General features: G+C 34.4%; 2 protein-coding genes and 2 long non-coding RNA genes across 4 annotated transcripts; all 4 read left to right on the top strand.

Annotated features, from left to right (window-relative positions):
• The first annotated feature begins 1,358 nt into the window (after positions 1-1,358).
• Positions 1,359-4,060, top strand: LOC144898254 (uncharacterized). Its single transcript, XR_013627149.1, has 4 exons — positions 1,359-1,423; positions 2,574-2,643; positions 3,223-3,333; positions 3,850-4,060. It is a non-coding gene; the product is annotated as an uncharacterized LOC144898254 (long non-coding RNA).
• Positions 4,061-7,351: 3,291 nt separating this feature from the next.
• On the top strand, positions 7,352-9,467 carry LOC144898253 (uncharacterized). Its single transcript, XR_013627148.1, has 4 exons — positions 7,352-7,383; positions 8,463-8,532; positions 8,966-9,085; positions 9,238-9,467. It is a non-coding gene; the product is annotated as an uncharacterized LOC144898253 (long non-coding RNA).
• Positions 9,468-11,570: 2,103 nt separating this feature from the next.
• Positions 11,571-13,982, top strand: selenoe (selenoprotein e). Its single transcript, XM_058070724.2, has 4 exons — positions 11,571-11,718; positions 11,775-11,851; positions 13,634-13,712; positions 13,808-13,982. Exons 1-4 carry the CDS (start codon positions 11,611-11,613, stop codon positions 13,949-13,951), a joined length of 408 nt encoding a protein of 135 aa, XP_057926707.2. The 5' UTR covers positions 11,571-11,610; the 3' UTR covers positions 13,952-13,982.
• A 138-nt stretch (positions 13,983-14,120) lies between these two features.
• LOC131128133 (transmembrane protein 17A) lies at positions 14,121-18,195 on the top strand. The gene is made up of 4 exons (XM_058070717.2): positions 14,121-14,391; positions 15,484-15,590; positions 16,976-17,089; positions 17,155-18,195. The coding sequence occupies exons 1-4, from the start codon at positions 14,274-14,276 to the stop codon at positions 17,467-17,469; spliced, it is 654 nt and encodes a 217-aa protein (XP_057926700.2). The 5' UTR covers positions 14,121-14,273; the 3' UTR covers positions 17,470-18,195.
• Positions 18,196-24,749: the final 6,554 nt, after the last annotated feature.

The raw sequence follows: 24,749 nt of genomic DNA, 5'->3' as shown, positions 1-24,749 counted from the left end.
TAATAAAAAAATATATATTTAAACTGTGTATTTGACTCTGTGTGTGGAATGCTTCAGCTTCTTTCTGCAGAAACATTCATTCATTTATTCATTTTCTACTGCTTTTCCTCACGAGGGTCATAGGTATGCTGGAGCCTATCCCAGCTGTCTTCGGGCGAGAGGCGGGGTACACCCTGGACTGGTGGCCAGCCAATCACAGGGCACATATAGACAAACAACCATTCATACTCACATTCATACCTATGGACAATTATTTCTAGTCTTCTCACATTATGAAATGAAAACCTGAATGAAAAGTAGGTTTATCCGCCTCTGCCGGGTCCCTCCAGCTACATCCACTGCCCTCTGAATCGCAGATGCAATTTCGGATGTTTATTAAAATTAGGGTGGACATTTACTGAGGTACCATTGTACAGTTTAAAGTACAATCATTTATATCATTCTATATATTTATATCATTCAAAGCCAAGTACTACAGTGACTATTCTTAAATATGTACAGTATTTCACATCGGTGACGTCATGTTTTTTTTCCATTTTTTTCCATTATTTCCAGTTGGATAGCCCCTCAATTTGTCTTTTAACTTTATCTGTCTCTGGGAAGTGAGTATCCACTTTGGTCGTGGAACCTTTTCTTTCGAAGTGTTATTAATAATTTTCATTTGCATGGAGGAAAGTACATATTGTGATGAGGTGCTGCAGGAAAAAGGGTGGTTGTGTCTTGAAAAAACAACCTATTAGAGTAAATCATGTATATTTTCGTGTAAACAAGAATAGCAAGTGTTACTTCCTCCAGCTAAAAAAATGAGCACAGCAAGATGTTTTTTAGCAACAGGTTCAGCACAAATACAGAAAATATGACAAAATATGTTTATGACAAACGAACAAAAAACCCCAAAAATCCCAGGAATGTTCCCATTTAGGATTGCACAGGCTTATAATAGTAAAGTCATGATATTCAGAAAAATAAAATAATTTGTAGAAGCATAAAAGTTGAAATATTAAAGAATATTATTAAAAAATATACATTTTATTTTCCAAAGTGAAAATATTATGAGAAACAAAACAAATAATAATGTTGCAAATATTAGAAAAGTATGTTGGAAAAAAATAATGACATTAGAAAAATGAAGTAAGTTGTCATCTTCCAGTAGTACTAATATTCACAAGGACAAAAGCTACACATTTTAGAAGCATAAAGTGTAAATATAACATTTTAAAAGGGGTTATTGAGAGGGTTATTGTTTTTGACTTTTCCTTTTGAAGTTTAAATATCATGAATAATCCTCATTTGCGTGGAGTACATATTCTGATAAAATGCTGAGGGGAAAACATGAGCAAATAAAGTGCGGCTATAAAAGTATGAAAATGCAAGCGCCATCAAACGGATCTCATCACCTTGCAGAATCCTACAAGTCAACAAGGTACATGGGCATAAAATGTTTTTTACAATTCTATTATTCAATCAAATGATGTTTTTATGGGTTTCGGTTATGTAATGAATTTGCTGTGCAAAACTACTACGTTATGTGAGGTTGTTATCAGTCATGTTGTAAAAACTTTACAACATGCTGTGCATGTATGCGTACTGTAGTCGATGGTCGTGTTGTTCTTCTTCAGTCCTGTAGGTGTCACTAATAAGCATTTTACATTATAAACAAATCAAGAAGAAAAAGATGAAAAGTGTTAGGATAATCCATGTTACATTAGTTACGATGTACTACTATTAATTATTAATTGTGAACAAAAAAAGAGAACTAGAAGAATATGTAGACACAGTGTGGAACTATAAAAGCAATCTTCACTCAAAATGTTAAATGTACTGCAAAAAAGGCCAGTAAGGATAATTCATAATGCCGCCTACAGAGAACATACTAACTCCTTATTTCTAAAATCACAAATGCTTCAACTTGCTGATATAGTTCATCTTCAAACAGCTAAAATAATGCGTAAGGCTAAAAAAATAAATAAATTAAAACAATTTAAACAATTTTTAAAAAATTAAAAATTTAAAAAAAAATTAAAAATTAAAAAAAAAACCTTAAACTATATTAGGAAAGCAGGAAGTGAACAAATGTAACAGTTACTGATTGTAAAGGTACCAGATGGAGGGGTAGGATTTCATTAGCTTTGCTTCTTCCTACTCCTTTTGGACATGTGGAACTGGGAACTGATTATGGGATGCATTCAATTGTAATCTGATGCGAGTTCAAATGAAATTAAACCATTACCATTACCATTACCATTACCATTACCATTACCATTACCATTACCATTACCATTACCATTACCATTACCATTACCATTACCAATACCATTACCATTACCATTACCATTACCATTACCAATACCAATACCAATCTCCACACTGAGAAAGGACACGGTGACTTTTCTCCACTCAAACTAACGTTCCAAGTTGTGGCAGGAAGACCGAGGACCTCCTCCTGTATGTGGAGTCAGCATGCTAATGCTAAAAGCTAAGCTAAAGCAATGTGTTTGCCGCATCCCAACCATAAAGACGCATGTATGTATGTACATTTGAAATCCAAATAAATTTAAAGTTCTCTGTCACAGGTTGCTTTGCTGAACAACACAATGAAGTTGTTGCTGTTGGCTTTAAGCGTCGCCCTGGTCTTCACGGCTGGTGAGTGTTCCGCGGTTCAACTAGGACAGGGGTCAGCAACCTACGGCTCCAGAGCCGCATGTGGCTCTTCAGCCTCTTTGTTGTGGCTCCCTTTGCAATGCTCAAATATTTGTTTTAACACCCAAATGAGGAAAATATGCATCTTTTGAACAAAATCCGACTTTCTGTGAGGCCGTATACTAGCAAGAGTACTTGATCAACTCCACTTTTTCTCTACTGTGATATCCCAATATTCCCTCAATCAAAATCTTGGGAGACTAGCAAATTGCTCTGGATGTGAGCATGTTGCTACACATTTCTTAAGGCGTGCATAGGGAGAACATGCAAACTCCACACAGAGATAGCCGAGGGTGGGATTGAACTCGGGTGTCCTTGCTGTGAGGTCTGCGCGCTACCCACTCGACCGCTATGCAGCCCCTATATTCTGCTGTTAAATTATGTTTCGCGGCTCCATTCTATTTTTCTTCAGTGAGCGAGGGGGTAAAATGGCTCTTTTGATAGTAAAGGTTGCCGACCCCTGAACTAGGACCTTCAAAAAAAAAAAAACATGAGCATTAACTCAGTTTTTTGCTTTCTCAGGTGAAGCGCTGATGTGCGAACAGTGTGTTCTTCTGTCCGGGCAGAACAGCTGCCAAGGCATGGTGGAGTTGTGTGAAGGATTCCAGCAAAACTGTGGTCAATACCAAACAAGTGAGTTCATGACAGCATCCTCCATCCTTTACTGCTCATTATGACAAATTTGGTCCACCCAAGAACTTGTGTACTCTTGGGGGGTCCAAACTCTTGGAACTATAGAGCACTACAGAGAGAACTACAGAAATTTACAGAAACTGGGGGAGTATGGAGGGTGGGAGGGAGGGGCCTTCTTTGTAATTGTTTTTCTTTTTAATTGTGGTAATTGTTTTTAATTCTGTAAACACTTTGTGTTGCATGTCTTTGCAGGAAAAGTGCTATACAAATAAAGTTGATTTGATTTGATAGATAAAACATGAAGGAAGATAATATAGTAACAAATGACAGTCACTGTTAATAATAATAATAATAATAATAATAATAATAATAATAATAATAATAATAATAATAATAATAATAATAATAATAATAATAATAATAATAATAATAATAATAATAATAATAATAATAATACAAATTAATAATAATAATAATAATGTAATAATGCCGATGATGTTTGCCTTTTTCTCTCAGATTTTAAAGTGCGGAGGTGTATGGCCGACAATGAGTGCAAGTCTTTGGCTAATGCGCAATGCTGCACAAACGACCTGTGCAATGGCGACTACTAAGCACAACAGAAGAGGAGGGTCGATGTCCATGAATTTGGGTTGAAGCCAAACAGCACCAGTCTCTTTGTAGCGTAGTTGTCTTCGAAAGCATTTCAAAAACTATAAAAATATCAATATTTGTGTGTGTGTGCGTGTAATGCTTTAGCTTCTTCCTACACAAACATCGTTCATGATAACAGTGAAGCCATCAGTTTTTCTAATGAAGCCATTCACTAGCATTAACCTTTATATTTCAATTATTCATTACTCATTTTCATACTGCTTTTTCCCATTGGGATAAGCTGGGATAGGCTCCAGCTCACCCACTGTCAACACATTCACACTCACATTCATACCTATGGACAATTTGGAGTCGCCAATTAACCTAGTATAATAATATTAATAATACTAATAATACTAATACTACTAATACTACTAATACTACTACTACTACTACTACTACTACTACTAATAATAATAATCATAATCATAATCATCATCATCATCATAAAATAATAAAATAAATAAATAAATAAATAATAATTATTATTATATATAATAATAATATAATATAATATAATGACAATATATTATTAGAATAATAATTATTATTATATATAATTATTATAAAATAATATAATATATCATTATTATTATATAATTATAAATAATAATGATAATAATAATAATAATCATCATCATAAAATACATAAATAAAAAATAATTATTATTATTATATATAATAATATAATATAATAATATGTTATTATTATTATAATTATTATTATATATAATTATTATAAATATAATATAATATAATATATCATTATTATTATATCATTATAATTATAAGTAATATAATAATAGTAATTATTATTATTATTATTTTATTATATTATTATTATTATTATTATTATTATTATTATTATTATTATTATTATTATTATTATTATTATTATTATTATTATTATTATTATTATTATTATTATTATTATTATTATTATTATTATTTATACGAGAGGAATCACTGACTTAGTCAGATTCCTCTCAGCACTTTGTTTGATAAGGTCTGTGAGGCGAGCCAACTTGATTATTGGCTCCACTGTGCGTTTCTAATATGCTGGTATAGACACATTAAATACGTCATCTTTAGCAGTACAGGTCTTCAACTCCCCATATACAGTATGTAGTGAGTACACACCACCCTCTAGCGGTCACCATTACCATTACAACAAAAGAGCAAAAAGCGAACTTAAAAAAAGTTTCATTGTCCTTCCTCAATGTAGCGATGTGTCACGACGTATACTTCTGCCAGACGTATGTAAACTATGGAATGGATTGAGTAAGGACCTCAACATGTGGAACTGGGAACTGATTATGGGATGCATTCAATTGTAATCTGATGCATGTTCAAATGAAATAAAACCATTACCATATAGCCCTCAGAGCATCTGAGAATGTTGATGACGCATTCAATGATGTCAAAAAAGTAGGACAAATCGAAGCTCAAATTTGATCACATTTAATCACATTTTTGTCCACAGTTACGTAACTCACAGTTAATCACATTTAATCGCAGAGAGAATTAAGTGTTTATCTATAAGAAGTAGGGTAAAATCTCTTTGTGGTAAACGATTCAATTCATTCATTCGTTTTCTACTGTAAGAGGAGTGTAAAGGTCACGGTGGGTTGTTATGTCATGTTTAGAGGGCTCTAATGATGTCTCTAAAAATTGCGTTTAGAAGGTTGTAAGCAGTATGTTTTCTATGCTCTATTTTTTCTATTTCTTATAAGAATATAAGAATATTATAAGAAAATATTCACGTTATAAATAAGGAATCATACATATGTGGCGGAAATTCACTTATTCTGGTCGGGTTTGGAACCACGATCACCGTTTAGGATTACTTATTGCTTTTTCATGTGGTAGAACTTAATTGTCATGAATTTACGACTTGTGTCGTAATAATAATAATACTGCACCTCTCATGAATATTGCAACCTGACTGACTGTAAGACAGTATATTATGTTGATATTATATTTATTATGAGTAGTTCATTTGTTTGTTTTTCCACCCGGACCTCGGGGCTTCTAAAGAGTCCCTTAGCCATTGTGGAACATGTTTGTTAGAGCAGTAAGCATCGGTAAGCATGATATGATTCGATCATTCATGTTTGGCTTAGGGGCTGCACGGCTGCACGGCTGCACGGTGGTCAAGTGGTTAGCACGGCAGACCTCACAGCTAGGAGACCTGGGTTCAATTCCACAACTAAATGAATCTGCTGCTGTTTTATACAATGTAATTAATGTTGATTCTTGATGTCATACTTGACTTAAGTTAGGTCAGGATATTGGGTAAATTAGACACAGAAAAATGATAGCAATAAAGTCACATTAAAAGTTATTATATACAGATTTAACATACCGTGTTACAAAATTAAACCTAAAAATTAAACAATTTTAGGTAAAGATAAATAAGACCAGGCTGCACGGTGGTCGAGCACCTTGAGGAGTAACTGTTGGTTTGAATTCCAACTTTTGAATCCTATGCTTTTCCAAGGTGTTTATTGCATTTTCAGTTTCCAATTTGAATATATATATTTCAGTAGATTTGAAACATTTTCAAAGTGCAGCATGAGAGTACAAAAATGTTCGATTTATGTAGAATTGTTTATTTGGCAGCATTAACAGATGCAGCAACATACTTAAATTGCAAAATCAAGCAGAAAAAAAAAATCTATCTATCCATCCATCCATCCATCCATCCATCCATGTCAAAATGAGACTGACTGATGTTGTTTGAAAATGTAGAAATATACTGCCATATCTTTTAATATTAATAATAATAAAACTTTTAATTTTTATAGCGCTTTTCAAAATACTCAAAGACGCTTTACAGAAAAATGGAGTCGAATAAAAGCAAGTAAAACAGAGTAAAAGAAACATTAAAACACAACATTCGTTCATTTCAAATTGGAAACTAAAATTCGATCAATACCTCGGAGAATATTCAAAAGTTAGATTTCAAACCGTTCTTAAAGTGGCTTGTAAGTCACCTGATCCAAGACACAGTTGCTCAAATTAGCCAGTTAAGTCGTTTTTTAAGGACTGCTACTTTGGTTTCAGCTGCTTTGGTTGTGTGTGGCCTGCATGCTATGCTTTTTTTCACCTTTTAATCAATACAATGAAAACGGCCAAAGCAAAAATAAAGCACACTGCTCAGATGTCTCTCCATCGACCTGACTTCCTTTTTGCCATAATGTGTGTTTAGGACAGAGGCTGTTTACTGTAAATGTGATGAATAATCTTCATTTACATAGAGAAAAGTACACACTGTATTCTGATGAGTTGCTGTAGGAGAAATGATGTGGAGCAAGTAAGCAAACAAGATGGCGCTATAAAACTACAAGCTGCAACAAACTGATTTTATCACCTTGCAGAATCCTACACGGCAACGAGGTACGTAGATATGAAAGATGTAGTTTGTATTTAGTCAAATTGTGTTTTCATTGCATGTTTATGTCATTACTTTGACTTCTCTAAAAGAACTTTTTTTTCTCAAAAAAGTACAAAATTATTTTTAGTGTTACGGCTTTCTGTGGTTAGGACATGCTGCCATAAATGATTAATACTCTTAAAAAAAAAAAGAACTAGTTACAATAGTGCAGTGGAAGAATATGTAGGCAAGACGATGTGGGTGTGTTCTTTTTTGTGACTTTTTTTTGCCGCTTTGTTGTTTCCCCCAAAAAGTGAGGTAAATGATTCTGCTGACAGTACATCAAAGAAAGTGAAAAAAAATACTCCCAGAAAATAGAACTAGTTACATACGTCTGGCAGAAGTATACGTCCTGACACATCGCTACATTGAGGAAGGACAATGAAACTTTTTTTAAAGTTCGCTTTTTGCTCCTTCGTGGTAATGGTAATGGTTTAATTTCATTTGAACATGCATCAGATTACAATTGAATGCATCACATAATCAGTTCACAGTTCCACATGTCCAAAAGGAGTAGGAAGAAGCAAAGCTTATTAAATCCTACCCCTCCATTTGGTACTTTTACAATCAGTAACTGTTACATTTGTTCACTTCCTGCTTTCCTAATATAGTTTAACTTTTAAATTTTTTAAATTTTTAAATTTTTTTTAATTTTAAAATTTTTTAATTTTTTTTAATTTTTTTTTTTTAATTTTTTAAATTTTTTTAAATTTTTTTAAATTTTTTAAATTTTTTTCAAAATAATATGACCAATAATTTTTGAAATTAAACATGGTCAAATGTTCAGAAAGTGGCTCAACAATCAAGAAGATGGTATCTTTGAGTCTGAATTCTTTTATTTAATCTTTTTATTTCAGTGTTTTTGTAATAATTCATGTGTTGTGTTAGGTATGAAATCTAACTTACACAAAAGATTTGGTAGGAACGGCAGTTGTATGACTATATGAGGAGTCGGCATGCTATTGCTAAAAATAAATGTTTTTATTATTATTATTATTGAAATGATTTGAAATCCAAATAAATGTAAAGTTCTCTGTCACAGGTTGCTGTGCTGAACAACACAATGAAGTTGTTGCTGTTGGCTTTAAGCGTCGCCCTGCTCTTCACGGCTGGTGAGTGCGGTTGACGTTGTGGTTGATATATTATCTTGGTGCATAATAATTACTAGCTCATCTAGTGTAAAACTGGGATGTAAAACTGTGATGACAAGCTCAGTCATCCGGGAGGGGCTCAGAGTAGAGCCGCTTCTAGTCCGGATGCCTCCCTGGTGAGGTGTTACGGGCATGCCCAGCCGGGAAAAGGCACGCTGGAGGGACTATGTCTCACAGCTGGCCTGGGAACGCCTTGGTGTCCTCCCTGTGGAGCTGGAGGAGGTGGCCGGGGACCGGGAAATCTGGGCATCCCTACTTAGACTGCTGCCCCGGCGACCCGGACCCGGATAAGTGGAGTAAAATGGATAGATGGACCCTCCAAAAGGACAAGAAAGGCCATTGTTAAAGAAAACACAATAAAAAATGTGCAATAACGACATTTTTGCTTCCTCAGGTGAAAGCCTGCTGTGCATGGAGTGTGTTTATCCACCGGGGTCTAATGAATGTGTAAACTTTGTAGCAGAATGTAAACCACATTATCAAAACTGTGGCGAATACACCCCCCCGAAAACAAGTGAGTTTATTCCAATATCAGCATTCTTTACTTTGTTTACATTAATGGTAGCCAGTCCATGAAACACAGTGGACTCTTTGTAAACACTTGGAATTACAACTACAAAATAAAGGCCAGTAATAATGCTGATGCTGTTTTCGTCTCTCTGCCAGACCGACAAGTGCGGAAATGCATGTCTGATGTGGAGTGTATGCTGTATCCAAATTTTGCTGTCAAGAGCAAACCCTGCTGCAGAGGCGACCTGTGCAATGCATAATAGCGGGAGAGGGTCGATATCCATCAATTTGTGCTCCAAACCAAACAATTCCTCCTGGCAAACGACTACTGTAATTTAGAAAGCATTTCAAAAAGAATAAAAAAAAAAAGAAATAAACTCTATTTAACTGTGTGTAAATCTTCATGATCTTCATGATTTATTATGACGCCATCTACGTTGGAGTGAAGTACTCCCTTTCATCAACCTTTACATTTGTGTGAGCCGGGGTTTGGAAGCCACAATGCAGCGAACACGCAGTCAGATATGAACACAACACAACAGTTTATGTGAAGTCATCCAAAGGAATAAAATGCTGGCTTCCGCAACAGTTTAACGGATATTTCACAGTCCTGTGTGAAAAGCTGTTAAGAAAGGCAGCTTGTGGCCAGAAATATTTCAATATTCAACAAAGCAAAACTTGTTCTCAATCAGAAATCACTCCACACTTTTTATTGCTCTCTGGTTCTACCATATCTTACTTATTGTGTGGAAGTATGGGCTAATAACTATAAAAGCAATCTTCACTCGCTAAATGTACTGCAAAAAAGGCCAGTAAGGATAATTCATAATGCCGCCTACAGAGAACATACTAACTCCTTATTTCTAAAATCACAAATACTTCAACTTGCTGATATAGTTCATATTCAAACAGCTAAAATAATGCATAAGGCTAAAAATAACCAATTAGCTAAAAATGTCATCCAATACTTCTCTACAAGAGAGGAGAAATGTGATCTCAGGGAAGAACTACATTTAATAAATAAAAATAAAAATAAAAATAAAAATAAAAATAAAAATAAAAATAAAAATAAAAATAAAAATAAAAATAAAAATAAAAATAAAAATTAAAATTAAAATTAAAATTAAAATTAAAATTAAAATTAAAATTAAAATTAAAATTAAAATTAAAATTAAAATTAAAATTAAAATTAAAATTATTTTAGGTATTAGGTATTTGTCCAAACCGGGGACAGGTGCTCGTGAAGAATCCTAAAGAGATCAACACTACCTTGTTGCAGGCAAATTTGCACTTCAATTACTATCGGTAATAAAACATAAAAACAACACAATTCATCAATCCAAGTCGCACTATGCCGATTTGACTGATGGGGTGCGTCGCTGGCCTGCACAAAACCTTTTCAGTCAAAAAAAGTCAAATCAATAATTGCACTTGCAGTTAATCCATTCAATGTTGCACTTGAGGCTCCCGGGAAAAACAACAGTAACTTTCCCATAATGACTTTGTTTTGTCGTGCGGACGGACTTTCTCGTAGACATTAGAGGGAGAAGCTGTGTCAGGAAATTGGACAAAAGCGATCTGGCTCTCCGACATCGTACCTTTGATTCATTGCATGCTAATAATGTTTCCTAAAAAATGGGAATGATAAACAGTATGGACCATATGCTGCTGGCTCACCTGGGAAAAGAAGATAAGAAAACACATGTCACCCGTGATGCCGTCAAACGTGGATGAAACCATTCCATCACGCTCTTAGGGGTGCCTAAAAATCACTTCAACATGAAAATTGTATATTTTTGAAAAATATGTTTTAATGTCTTTTTGTTTTGTTTTTTGTTTACATAAAATCTGTCATACTCAGTGTCATACTTTCAAGAAATTGCCATATTTTGGAGAAAAAAAATCTACATTATTAAAGAGTGAGTTTCATTTTTCTCACACAAAACGAATTGTACTTTTGAAAAATTTAAAAATTGATATTTTTTTGTGAAAAAGTGGTGCATTTTGGGGGCAAAGAAATGAAATTTTGAAAATGTGTATTTTTTGCAAACATATGTCTTTAGTTATTTGAGAATGATTTCACTGTACTATTGTACTTTTTTATAATTCAAAAATTGGTTTACAATTGTAAAAAAAATTTTTTCCATATTTTTAAGAAATTTGTACATTTTCTGCAAAAAAAGAAGCTGAAAACAAATATCTACCTGTATAGTATTTGAATTTTTTAAAAATATATTTTGGTGGAAAAAAGTATTTCAGGGCATAAACATGGGCATTTTTACCAAGTGTACTTTTTCAGATTTTGTTTATGCATTTATTTTTATTTCATAAGCATACTTAGATAGATTTTTTTACAAGTGTACTTATTTGTGAAAAGTAATCAGTCTGAAAAGTAATGATGTTGTAGAAGTGAACAGAAGAAAGCAAATCAAACACCCCTCGTGATGGTGGGTGGTATCACCCTGTATGGGACTTTTCCAGGTGGCCGTCTTCCATGTGGATCATTGTTGATCAGGAACGCTCGGAGCCATGAGGGTCCTGTTGGTGGTCACCTTGGTGGTCGCAGCAGCAGCAGCAGAAAACAACGAAACGACGGCGGCGGATGAGAAGATCGTCATCGCGAGAGGAAAACTTCTGGTGAGTCCTCCGGCGTCCCAACATGGAATCGTAGCATAATCACTTCCTGTTTGCAGGCCCCGAGCGTGGTTGGATGAGGTATCAAGAAAATGCCGGAGCTCCATGGCTTTCTCATGGAACGCTGGGCTTTGTAGTATCCTTTCATGAAGTAGGAATGGAAATAGTATAAGGATACAAAGTAGTACATGGATTATGACGGTTCAGTATCCTGGTTCAGTCTGTAGAGTAGTTCTTCATTAGTTCCTCAGTAACCACTCTAAATCTATGTGCCTTAGTTCCTCAGTAACTACTCATTAATCCGTTATTAGTTCTTCATGAGTTTCTCAGTAACTACTCTTAATCTATGTGCCTTAGTTCTTCAGTAACTACTCATTAATCCGTTATTAGTTCTTCATTTGTTTCTCAGTAACTACTCTAAATCTATGTGCTTTAGTTCCTCAGTAACTACTAATTAATCTGTTATTAGTTCTTCATTAGTTTCTCAGTAACTACTCTAACTCTATGTGCCTTAGTTCTTCAGTAACTCGCCACTAGTTTGTCATTAGTTCATCATTAGTTCCTCGGTAACCACTCTAAATGTAGGTGCCTTAGCTCTGAGTAACTGCTCGTTAGTTACTCATTAGCTCATCAATAAGTACTCTAAATTGATGTGCCTTTGCTTCTCAGTAACCACTCTACCAATTAGTTCCTCAATAACTACTCTAAATGTGTGTGACCTAGCTCCTCTGTCATTACTCGACTAATTAGTGTATTCATATTATTATTTCCTCAACAACTACTCTAAATGTGTGTGGCGTAGCTCCTCTGTAATTACTCTCCTAATTAGTTCTTTATTATTTCCTCAATAACTACTCTAAATTGATTTGCCTTAGCTTAGTCTAACTACTCATTAGTCCATTATTGATTCTTCATTACTTCCTCAGTACCTACTCTAAATTTATGTGCCTTAGTTCTTAAGTAACTCCTCATTAGTTCCTCAGTAACCACTCTAAATTTAGGTGCCTTAGCTCTGAGTAACTACTCGTTAATCATTAGGTCATAAATAACTACTCTAAATTGATGTGTGTTAGCTTTTCAGTAACTACTCTACCGATTAGCTCCTCAATAACTACTCTAAATGTGTGTGACCTAGCTCCTCGGTCATTACTCGACTAATTAGTGTATTCATATTATTATTTCCTCAACAACTACTCTAAATGTGTGTGGCGTAGCTCCTCTGTAATTACTCTCCTAATTAGTTCTTTATTATTTCCTCAATAACTACTCTAAATTGATGTGCCTTAGCTCAGTAACTACTCATTAGTCCATTATTAGTTCTTCATTAGTTCCTCAGTACCTACTCTAAATGAATGTGCCTTATTTCTTAAGTAACTCCTCATTAGTTCCTCAGTAACCACTCTAAATGTAGGTGCCTTAGTTCTTCAGTAACTCCTCATTAGTTCTTCAGTAACCACTCTAAATGTAGGTGCTTTAGCTCTGAGTAACTGCTCGTTAATAATTACGTCATCAATAACTACTCTGAATTGATGTGCGTTAGCTTCTCAGTAACTACTCTACCGATTAGGTCCTCAATAACTACTCTAAATGTGTGCCCTAGCTCCTCGGTCATTAGTGTTTTATTATATCCTCAACTACTCTAAATGTGCATGGCATAGCTCCTCTGTAATTACTCTAATAATTAGTTCTTTATTATTTCCTCAATAACTACTCTAAATTGATGTGCCTTAGCGCCTCGGTAACTACTCTACTTATTTGTTCCTCATTTGTTTCTCAGTAACCACTCTAAATGTATACGTGCCTTAGTCCTTAGTATTTTATGAGCTCCTGGCTAGCTAACGTATTTTTGTGTACCTTCTTGTAAAGCGAGACCTTGTTTGCCTTTGGTTTCCTTGACCTCTCCCGTTTCCGCGTTCAGTCACAACCTGGAGTACGATTCCTCAGAGGAGATCAACCCCAGCCTGATTTTCTATAACGACCAGGACCAAGTGGTCAAGGTGACTTTAGGAGCAGCATGGAGAACAAGAAGAAGAACATTGTTGAGTGAGTTAGTGGAACATCTGAATGAGAATGTTGCATTCATGTGCGTCAGACGGTTCCCGTGAAGGACATGACGGCGGACGAGATGAGCCTCCTGCTGGACTCACTGGGCTTCTACAAGCGGGCCCAGAAGGGGGACCAGATCCCGGAGGAGTTCCAGCACTTCCCCCTGCGCGCCCCCCGGGACGAGCTTTGACTCGGAACGCCCGCCGGACAAACACTTGCAGCCGCGTCCCGATCTTCCAGCATCTGTGACGAATGAGACCTCAAGGCCCCTAAAGAGGACCCGGTCCCGTTCTGAAGACTCGCTGGACCGGGACGCAGTCTGCAGAGATCCAAAACTGAAAATAAACAACGTTCTTGTCTTTGTTCCTCAAGTTATTGTTGTTGTCTTTGTGACTTTAATCCTCAAGCCGCCTCCTGATCGCCTCCTAATCTGATTAGCAGCCTGCTAGTCTTCGTCCTCTTCGTCCTCTTCATCGTCTTCATCATCTTCATCGTACGCGTCTTCTTCCACCATGCCCGTCTTCTACTCGCCCCTTCCAGAAAACGTACGCGTTGGCCTCGCCTACGTGGGAACGTCGGTGCTCACCAACAACAGGACAGCAGACAGCAAAGACCAGGAAGAACATTCCGGTAGGATGACTTCTTCACACCATAATACTGTAATAGTACTGCATATAATACTGCATATAATATGTCCTTGTATATTTAAGGGGAAGAAGGTAGCTTTGGCCAAAAAGGAAGTTACAAGTAACATGATATATATCATAAATATATTATTGAAATATTTTACAGCCAATGTGTTACATTTTTATGGAAAAGTCGGAACTTTGGGGAACAGAAGATGACTTTTTTTCTTCCAGAATTACTACATTGTTTTAAAGGTGCTTTAGTGTTGACACTTTTAAGTATATATAAAGTATATATTTTTTCATAGAACAAAATATACATATTTTTAGAAAAAAACTGATGTGTTTTTGGAGGGAAATTGTACATTTTGTAGGGTGAAAATATTCTTTTTATGAAAAAAAAATTGCTCCACATTTACAAATATATATTTTTTATATTATTTTATTAGTTTTTAATAAAAAAATTGTAAGATCAAAAATATATAACTTACTTTTATTCATTCATTTTCATTTTTTCCCCTTTTTTCTTCTTTTTTCCCTTCATTTTCATTCATTCATTTATTTTCTAATAAATGTTTCTTTTTTTCTGGTGCCTATCCCAGCTGTCTTTTGGGCAAGAGGTACAGGGTACACCCTGGACTGGTGGCCAGCCAATCACAGGGCACATATAGACAAACAACCATTCACACTCACATTCATACCTATGGACAATTTGGAGTCGCTAATTAAGCTAGCATGTTTTTGGAATATGGGAGGAAACCGGAGTACCCGGAGAAAACCCACGCATGCACGGGGAGAACATGCAAACTACTATACACAGAGATGGCAGAGAGTGGAATCGAACACTGGTCTCCTAGCTGTGTGGCCCTAACTACTCGGCCTTAAAGAGAAACGTGAGAACAAAAAGTATTTGGCAAAAAAAAGCCTTCCCTGAATAGTAAAAATTTATATCTAACTTTATTTGTAAATTATGGCATGTTCAAAAGATATGGTTTTTTAATTGGAAAAAAGTAGCATATTTTCATAAAATATATATTTTTGGGGGGGAAATGATGTGGATTTTGTGTGTGTGTGTGTGTGTGTGTGTGTGTTGCAGTGGTGAACGAGCTGGTGTCTCACCTTCCTCTGCAGATGTTGCTCTACTTCAGCATGTTTTATTTCCCCTGCTGGTGGTTCTCCTCCGTCTGCATGCTGCAGTTGAAGGTACCATACCGTACTGTTTGGAAGAAAAGATTGGGAATTTTACAAAGATGTTAAAAAAGATGTGGAAAAGTAAAAAAAAAAAAAATTGAAATACTTTTTTCATTTACCGCAAAAAATTACATTTCAAAGGAAAAAAAATCTGGAAAGAACAGATTCCACAAAAATTTAGGAAAACTTTGAGGGAAAACTTCTGAAAAAAAACAAAACAAAACATTTCCTAGATTTTTTAAAAGATTTGTGGGATGTAATATATATTGGAAAAAAATATTTTAGGGAAAAATTTTTTCCACTATTTTATTTTCAAGACAAAGAAGGTCTCATTTGAAGATTTTTAGATTATTATGGATACAAAAGTCCATGTTGCTTAAAGTAAAAGATGTAGAAAAAAAAAGTGTATTTGAGGGAACATGTCTAATAATGAAAAAAAATACCATATTTGTTCAGCTTTTGGGAGGAAAAAGGTTATATTTGTCAAAAACTACCAACTAGTCTGGAACCCAAGATGCGGAGACAGGAATACAACAAAAAAAGGAATATAAAAAAAAGGAACAACACACAGATGACAGTATTTTGTTTTCCAAAAATATCTATTTTTAAAAAGTCACTAAAATTTGAGAGGAAAAAAATTTTTTTTAGATTTAGACGTGGGGGAAAAATAGAGAAATAAATTGTATATTATATTTATAAATGGTTATAAATAAAAATGTAAAAAAAAATTAAGAAAAATGTAAAAAAAAAACAAAAAGCACTCACACATTTTTATGAATTTTACCTTTTTTTTTTAAATTCAAACCTTAAAAAGTTGCATATCTCTATGAAAAAATGTTTTTTGAGAAAGAAAAGTCTATTTTGAAGATTGAAGTCTTAAAAAAAAATTTGATCTTAAGAAAAAGGTAAAGAATTTAAGTCAAATATATATATATATATATATATATATATATATAATTTTTTTTTTAAGTATATTCATTGAGAGCAAAGTGGAGGAAAAATCTCCACACAACTTTGAGAGAACTTTTTTTTTTAAAAGAAAAAAATAATTTTGAGAAAGAAAAAGCATGTAGAAAATGTAGTGTCCATTTGTAGAGAAAGGAAAATACATATTTTTGAAAAAGAATGGGTTTTTTTTATAAAAAATTATATTTGGACCAAAAAGTAAGTCAATTTTTTTAAGTGTATTTTTTTCTGGAAAAAACAAATTTTTGAGGAAAAAACATCTACAAATCTGAGAGGAAAACTTGTGGATTTTTGATGATTAAAAAAAATCTTAAAAATAAAAATTGGAGCAAATAGTATTAGATAAAGCTGCCCATTTTCCCAGGAGGAAACGCATGTTTTGATGGTGTATCAAAGTAGCAGCAGATGAGGAAAGCTGGTTTATTTTGCAGTACGACTTCCTTCCGGCGTACTATCAGGGTCTTCTCATCACCGGGGTGGTCCTCCTGACGCTCATTGAAGCGCTCAGACTCTACCTGGGCTACGTTGGCAACCTCAAAGAGAAGGTATTTCTTCTCCCGTCCGCTTGTGTGTGCGTGTTGCGTTCAAGCGCCGTCCGTCCCGTACTCAGGTGCCGGAACTGTCGGCCTTCTGGCTCCTGACGTTCCTGTTCCAGCTCCCGGTGATTCTTTTCTTCCTGACGGACGAGAAGATCCTCATCCTGCCTCTGGAGCGGGCCGTGCACAGCCTCTACCTGACCTTCCTGCTGGCCCAGATCCTGGCCGCCATGTTGGCGCTCAGGAGGATGACCCGGAAGCTCACCCTGCTCTTCCACCTGCGCCATCTGGGCAAAGAGGACAGCTTGGGCCGCCGCTGCACGCCCGTCCACGGCCTGTCGTACCCCCGCGGCGTGCTGCCGGTGTCGCCCGCCGGGGCCGCCTTTTAAACTTTTTATTTCATAATTTTATTTCATATTCATAATTTACCAATGCCGTTAATAATTTGTATGTAGCCATAATGATTCCATTGCTAGAACTAAAATATACTTAATTATGTATTTTAGCTAAATAATATATTTTATTATTATATTATCACATTTATAATAAATCATTTTTCATAACGATTTGATTGTAGCAAAATATATCACAGATGTAATATACATATGATCAATTATATTTTTAAATTATTTTAAATAATATATAAATGTATACTATAAAAATATAATAAAATAAACATTACAAATATAATATAAAATATGATATATTTCATGTAATTTATTTGCCAGCTTGACAATGCCGTCTGTGAGCATAGAAGATGAGGGTGTGTTGACGCAGTCTGACCACTAGAGGGCACGCGTTGACTCCACGAGGCACAACACAGTCTAATTGATGCACAAGACTTTTGTTCATCAACGATATTTTTTATGATCATCAAATTTGATATATATATATTTACTTTCATTTTATTTAATTTAATGGCACTTAGCTAATTAGTTAGTTAGTTAGTTACAAACAATAATATAACATAAAATAACATATGATATAAAAATGATAAAAATCAAAATAATAATAAAAATAATCAAATAAAAATATTTTTTTAAATGATAATTCCCCTGGAATAAACTCTTTATTTTCAAGTTTAAAGGCTAGCTATTTTCACGCTTAGAATGCAAATGTTGCGTATTTGTTAGAAAACGTTTGAAGTTTTTGAAGAAAAACAAAAATATGTTAAAAAAAAAAACAAAAAAACATTTTATATATTTTTGTGGAAAATAAACATGTATTTATGATAAGGGCAATTTTTTTTTGTTTTTCACAAAACAATTTTTTATTAAAGAAGGTATATTTTAGAGGACAAAAGTTAAAGTTGGGTATTAGACTTTCAATCGTTTAATTTTTATTAGAAAGAAAGTCACATTTTCTTTGGAATCACTTTTTTTGGACACAAAAATTGCATCTTTCTTATTTTAATATATATAAATAAATAAAATAAAAATAAAAAGCCAAATTTTTAAAAAGTTATACATTTCTGAGAACATGTTTTACATTTTATCAGAACTGGTTATGAATCAAATAAAAATGTGATCTTTTTTTCATCTTGGAAAGGTTGTGTATTTCTGTAAAAAGTTGTACATTTTTGGGGAAAAAAGCATGTTTTGGAGGTGAAGAATGTTGTTTGTCAGATTGTTTTTGTCATTAGCCCTTGTACCCCTTTGTTTAATAAACCTCTTTTTGTTACACCAACGTGTCTCTGCATTTCGGGTTCCAGATTGGGACAGAAAAGCTGTTTGTCATTCTGTAAAAATATTAGTACGTTACCAAAAGTTGCACATACTTGAAGAAAAAATCAATACAGTTTTTAGGAAAAGTATATTTTTGAGGAGAAAATTTTTCCAAACATCCATAGGATTAGTTTTTACACTTTTTAAAAACAAACAAAAATGAAAGACAAATATTTTTCAGATTTAAAACAAATACATGTGAGAGAACAACTTTAAAAGTTGGACGCATAGCTTTAAAAAGTACATTTTCTGAGAAAAATATATGGTTTATTTATTTCATTTGAACATGCATCAGATTACAATTGAGTGCATCCCATAATCAGTTCACAGTTCCACATGTCCAAAAGGAGTAGGAAGAAGCAAAGCTTATTAAATCCTACCCCTCCATCTGGTACTTTTACAATCAGTAACTGTTACATTTGTTCACTTCCTGCTTTCCTAATATAATTTAAGTTTTTTATTTTATTTTATTTTATTTTATTTTATTTTATTTTATTTTATTTTATTTTATTTTATTTTATTTTATTTTATTTTATTTTATTTAAAAACCTTTTAAGAAGAGAGTTGGATGGGTTTTTATTTCAGTAGTTCCACATGAAGGGCTGCCTGTGCTGTAACCATGACAACCACAGCATTTTTGTCATGGAGTAGATGAACCTGGAAGCAGAAAGGAACTCTCCCGTGGCGTGACGTCACGGTCATAATGACCTATTTTCCTCGCCAAGCGTCACTCGCTGCTTTTAGCTCTTTTCTCTTTTTTTTTTTTTTTTTTTTAATATTTGAGTGACAAGTAGCTGTTTCCATGGGCAACTTGCAATAACTGGAGGTGCTGCAAAGCCTGCTGGGAGGCTTGCTCAGCCCTCACGGGACGCGGCTGACGTGGTCACTTCCTTCCTTCCTGATTGGCGCTTTGTGTCAAGGATACAAAATATACATCATATTAGTGTCACATTGAGGAAACATGTGTCATATATGTGTGTGACACGTCAATTGTCGCACATTAACACAAAACGTTTACACAGGTTTCATATTGGATTTGATTCGATTGGAATGTAAACCTAATTGCTGTTACAAAAATAGTCAATCATGAACAAAAATACTCAATTCTGATGTACTGTATATACCTGTGAAATTATTTTTTTGTTCATTTTCCAAGAAAGGTTGTAAAATTTCCCCCCAAAAATCAGGTTTTTGAAAAAAAATATATATGTTACTATTCTTCATGAATGCATTAAAAATTATTTCGATTTTCAATAAAAAAAAACTTTTTCATTTAACATTTTGATTTATAAAATGTCTATTTCATGAAAAAAAATTAGAAAAAAATGTGATTGTATTGTTTTGAAGAAAAAATAGATTTTACAAAAAAAACATAACTGTATCACTAAAAATTTATATTTTTGGAAAAATTATATATTTTTAGAAAAAATGTTTATTCACGATTTTTGTCAAAAAAAATTGTAAGAAAATTTCATCTGTAAAAAAAACGTGTATAAAATGTAAATTTATACAAAAAAAATATTATTTTATTATTATTATTATTATACCTGAATTTTCCATTTTCAAGAAAAAAATAAGGTTTGTGAAAAAAACTCCCTGTTTATATCTCAGAAAAGTGTATTTGTGAGAGTTAATTTTTGAGAAAAATGAAATTTAAAATTATATATATAAATGTGAAAAAAAGTGCTGCCATTTTGGAAATACACTTTTTCACGAAAAGAAGTAGCTTATTGCTAAAAAAAAAAAGTATTTTTTTTTATGTGAAAAAAGTTGTAGTATGTGAATAATCACAACAAAAATTCCACACAAAACAATGGTAAAATAAAATGTGAAAAAAGTTTTAAAAAATAAGTGAAAATAAAAAGTTATCTATAGTAAGAAGAAGTTATTTTTGAGAGAGCAACCATAGGTTTTCCAAGAAATAAATGTTCATACATGATATGCATATTTAGGGCCACCTGTGCTAATGGAGGCTCTTGTGAGGTTTGCTGACACCAACAGTAGACCTGTTTTTGTTTTTTTGTTTTTTTTGGTTTTTTTAGATGAGGGCTGCCACAGGACCTAAGATTTTCCAATTGATTGGAGTGTGAAATAGGAAGTGAAAGCGTATTCAAATGAAAACTATTTGGCGTAAGAAGGTTTAATTTGTCTGCTAAAAAGGAGTTGAAGGCTGTGCTTCGCAAAACAAACAAGCGGCCCGAGCGCGACTGTGACCATTTTATTTCATTCAAACTTTTTTTTTTTGGTAGCAGACTTCTTTGGAGTCTCTGGTGTCGAGGGTTTGAATCCTGCTGGGCTTCAAAGTCAGATTGAGGCTCATTTAAAAATAAACTTAAGGTGGAGTATTGGGGCCAAGAGGTTTAGCCATTTCCATAACCCAAGACCCAATCCTAAACCTAGACCTAACCATGTTTGGAGCCCTCGCCCCAATCCTAAAACTAACCTCAACCATATCCCAAACCCTAGTCCTAAACATGTCTCTAACCCCAGCTCCAATGCTAAACCTAGTCCGATCCCCAAGTCCTAGATCTCATGCTAAACTTAGCCTCAACCATATTCCAAACCCAGTCCAAATCCTAAATCTAACCCTCATCCATGTCCCTAGCTCAAACCCCAATCCGAATCCTACCCCTGGTCATATACGTCACCCTAATCTCAAGCCTAAACCTGACCCTGGACATGTCCTTAGCCCTATCTCCAGCCCTAAACCAAACCCTGACCATTTCCTTAGCCCTAGTCCCAAGCCTAAACTTATCCCTTACCATATTCTCAGTCCAAGGCCCTATCCTAAACCTAGCCCAAGTCCCAATTCTAAATCTAGCGCTTGGTGCTATGCTATGCCATGGTGCTAGGATCGAGAGTAAAAACGACTTAACGGACTGTAGTACATCATTTATTATTTGGTTCAATTGAGGAGTAAACACCATAAAACAGACAGTAATACATAGACAGAAAGTCAAGTCCAGTTGTAAACATGAAAACAACGTTCATACGACCGACAGACATTTTTTTTTTTACTTTAGTCTGTAGAAAGGAAAATAAATATTAAATATTCATAACTTATAAACCTTGATGTGTCAAAGAATAAGGCAACAAATGAAATTATTACTAACTTCTTTATTCCTGAATGCGCACTCAGTGATGACGGGAGACTAAACAATAATAACTTTATTATTTTTCATATGGATGAACAATCAATTGTTGTGCGCTGCAGTTTATTGTAAAGTGCAAAATAAAATGATTTATGAGGGCATGGATTATTTTGTCACTTTTATGACCATATTTATTAACAGCTGACATTCTTGTTATCGTGTTATTATGTAAGAAAATCATGTGCGATACTTTTAGTTTTATTGCTTTTAAAATTTACTTCAAATTGTTAAAAATTTCATCCGGTCACCTTTACTGGAGCTTGATTTTGATGTTAGCATGTGCTACCATGCTAATGTCCGCACCATTCATTTGTCATGTTAGCGCTTGTTCACCATGTTGACCTACATTACCATGATAGCATATGTTAGCACATGTTAGCTCGTGGTAGTATGTGTTGGCATGTGCTTGTGGACATGTGAGCATGTTTGCATGGCAAAACAACTTAGCATGTGCTATCATCACAGTCCATGTTCACCCACATAGGCATGTTATGAAAGATATGTTAGCATATGTTAGCATATGTTAGCACATGTTAGCTCGTGGTAGTATGTGTTGGCATGTGCTTGTGGACATGTGAGCATGTTTGCATGGCAAAACAACTTAGCATGTGCTATCATCACAGTCCATGTTCACCCACATAGGCATGTTATGAAAGATATGTTAGCATATGTTAGCATGTGTTAGCATGTAGGCGCATGGTAGCATGCATGACAGCACATTTTAACACATGTACTGTGCACTGTTATATGTTAGTTCATGGTAGCGCCTATTGAATGTTAGCATATGTTAGCATGCTATGCCACATTAGCAAATGTTAGCATATCTACAAAAGTCAAAGTATGTGTTTAGTGTTAGACATGGTTTTGGAATGTTAGCAATATGCACATGTAGCTCACATTAGCCTGTGTTGGTCATGTGATTATAATCATGCTAACATATGTTAGCTTGTGTTAGGGATAGGCTCCAGCGACCCTCGTGAGGCTAAGTGGTAGAAAATGAATGAATGAATGAACATGTTAGCATGTGTAGCGTTAGTCTGTGCTGGTAATGTATGTTAGTTTAGCTTGCAACATTCTAACAAGTGGTTGCACCTAGCATGCTAGCATGCTTAGCATGCTTTGCCGCATCAATGTTAGCACGTAGTAGCGCCTGTTCAGTGTTGGAGCCTGTTAGCATGCTTTGCCACACGGGCACATCTTAGCATGTGTAATTATTTGTTTAGTGCATGTTAGTGAATTGTTAGCGTAATAGCACATGTTAGCCTGTGTTAGCGCCACATCAGCGTCAGCACAGCTAAGCATCTGTAAGTATATGTTTAATGTTACAGAAGGTTTAAGAATGTTAGCGTAGCAGCGCATGTTAGCGTGAGCATGTTGGTGCATGTTTACATTCTAGCAAGTGTTAGCACGTTCTTGCAAACATGCACATTTAAGCATGTTAGCTTGTGTTTGTGCTTATTGAATGTTGCATGGCAGCACAGTTTAGCATGTCGACATGTATTAGTTAGCACATGCTAGTCTGTGTTGGTATGTTAATTGTAGCAAGTGTTAGTGTTGCACACGTTAGCACGTTGTTAGCATGCATAGGTACAGGATGAGTTTAAGGCATGTTAGTGAAAATTTTGCAATGTTAGACTATTAGTTAGTAAATGTTAGCATGCTTTGCCACGTCAGCAGATTTGACCACGTCTGAACATGTTTTAGTAAAAGGTTTTGGAATGTTAGCATATTAGTTAGCATGTACGTTCGCACATTCTAGCAAGTGATAGCACGTTCTTGCAAACGTCATGCACATTTAAGCAAATTAGCTTATGTTAGTGCTTTAGTTAGTTAGCAGTTAGTTAGCAGATGGTATGTTTGTGTATGTTAGCAAGTGTTTGAACGTCATGTATACGAGCATGTTAGCATGCGTAGGTACAGTATGCACCTAATGAATATGATAAGGAAGGTTTTGCAATGTTAGCGTATTAGCAAATGTTAGCATGCTTTAGCACGTCAGTGAATGTTACCACAGCTTAGCACGTGTAGACATATTATTAGTACTGGAAAAGGTTTTGGAATGTTAGTGTATTAGTTAGCACATGCTAGCATGTGTTGGTATACTAGTGTTAGCACATTCTAAATGCAAACGTCATGCGCATTTTAGCATGCTAGCTGATGTTAGTGCCTGTGAATACGCAATACGTAGCCGGAAGGCAATCGGTTCAAAGCGTGTGCAGAATGCATCTAGTACATCTGGTCGGCCATTTTTTTTTTGCAGTCACATGTTCGGTAAGTGTAATTAAAAGGTTATTAACAGATTATTATTTCTTATTATTATCTTATTATTTTTTTCTTATATCCGTGGTTCGTGGACAACTTATAAAAATTATAAAACACTTTATTGGTTTTTATAAATTATTAAATAAATTATTAATTAATTAATTAATTATTAATAAATCATTATTTATTATTAAATACATTATTATAATTTTATAAATTATAAAAAAAGAAAAATTTGCCAATGAAAGAATACACACAAACTCATTTGCTAGGGAAATATGTTTGGATGGATGATATTTCTCAGTTGATATATATATATATATACATATATTGAAAAAAACTGCTAGCTGAATCCACTGTGCTTATGTTTGTTTACATTTAAATATCACTGCATTTTATGTGTTTTATTGTGTTTATGTGTGTATTTTATACATAACCGGATATGACGTTTACGTCTGCATTGCGTATGTTTTTTACGTAGCTCAGTCCACGTGCTAACAAAATATATTAACAAGAGTCGCTAATAAAATA

This window comes from Doryrhamphus excisus, linkage group LG3 (genome assembly GCF_037039965.1).
Source record: "Doryrhamphus excisus strain RoL-2023G ecotype Guam linkage group LG3, RoL_Dexc_Guam_v1.1, whole genome shotgun sequence".
Taxonomy (NCBI): Eukaryota; Metazoa; Chordata; class Actinopteri; order Syngnathiformes; family Syngnathidae; genus Doryrhamphus; species Doryrhamphus excisus.
Note: the sequence above shows the minus strand (reverse complement) of the source record. Positions and strands in the feature narration are given on the sequence as shown.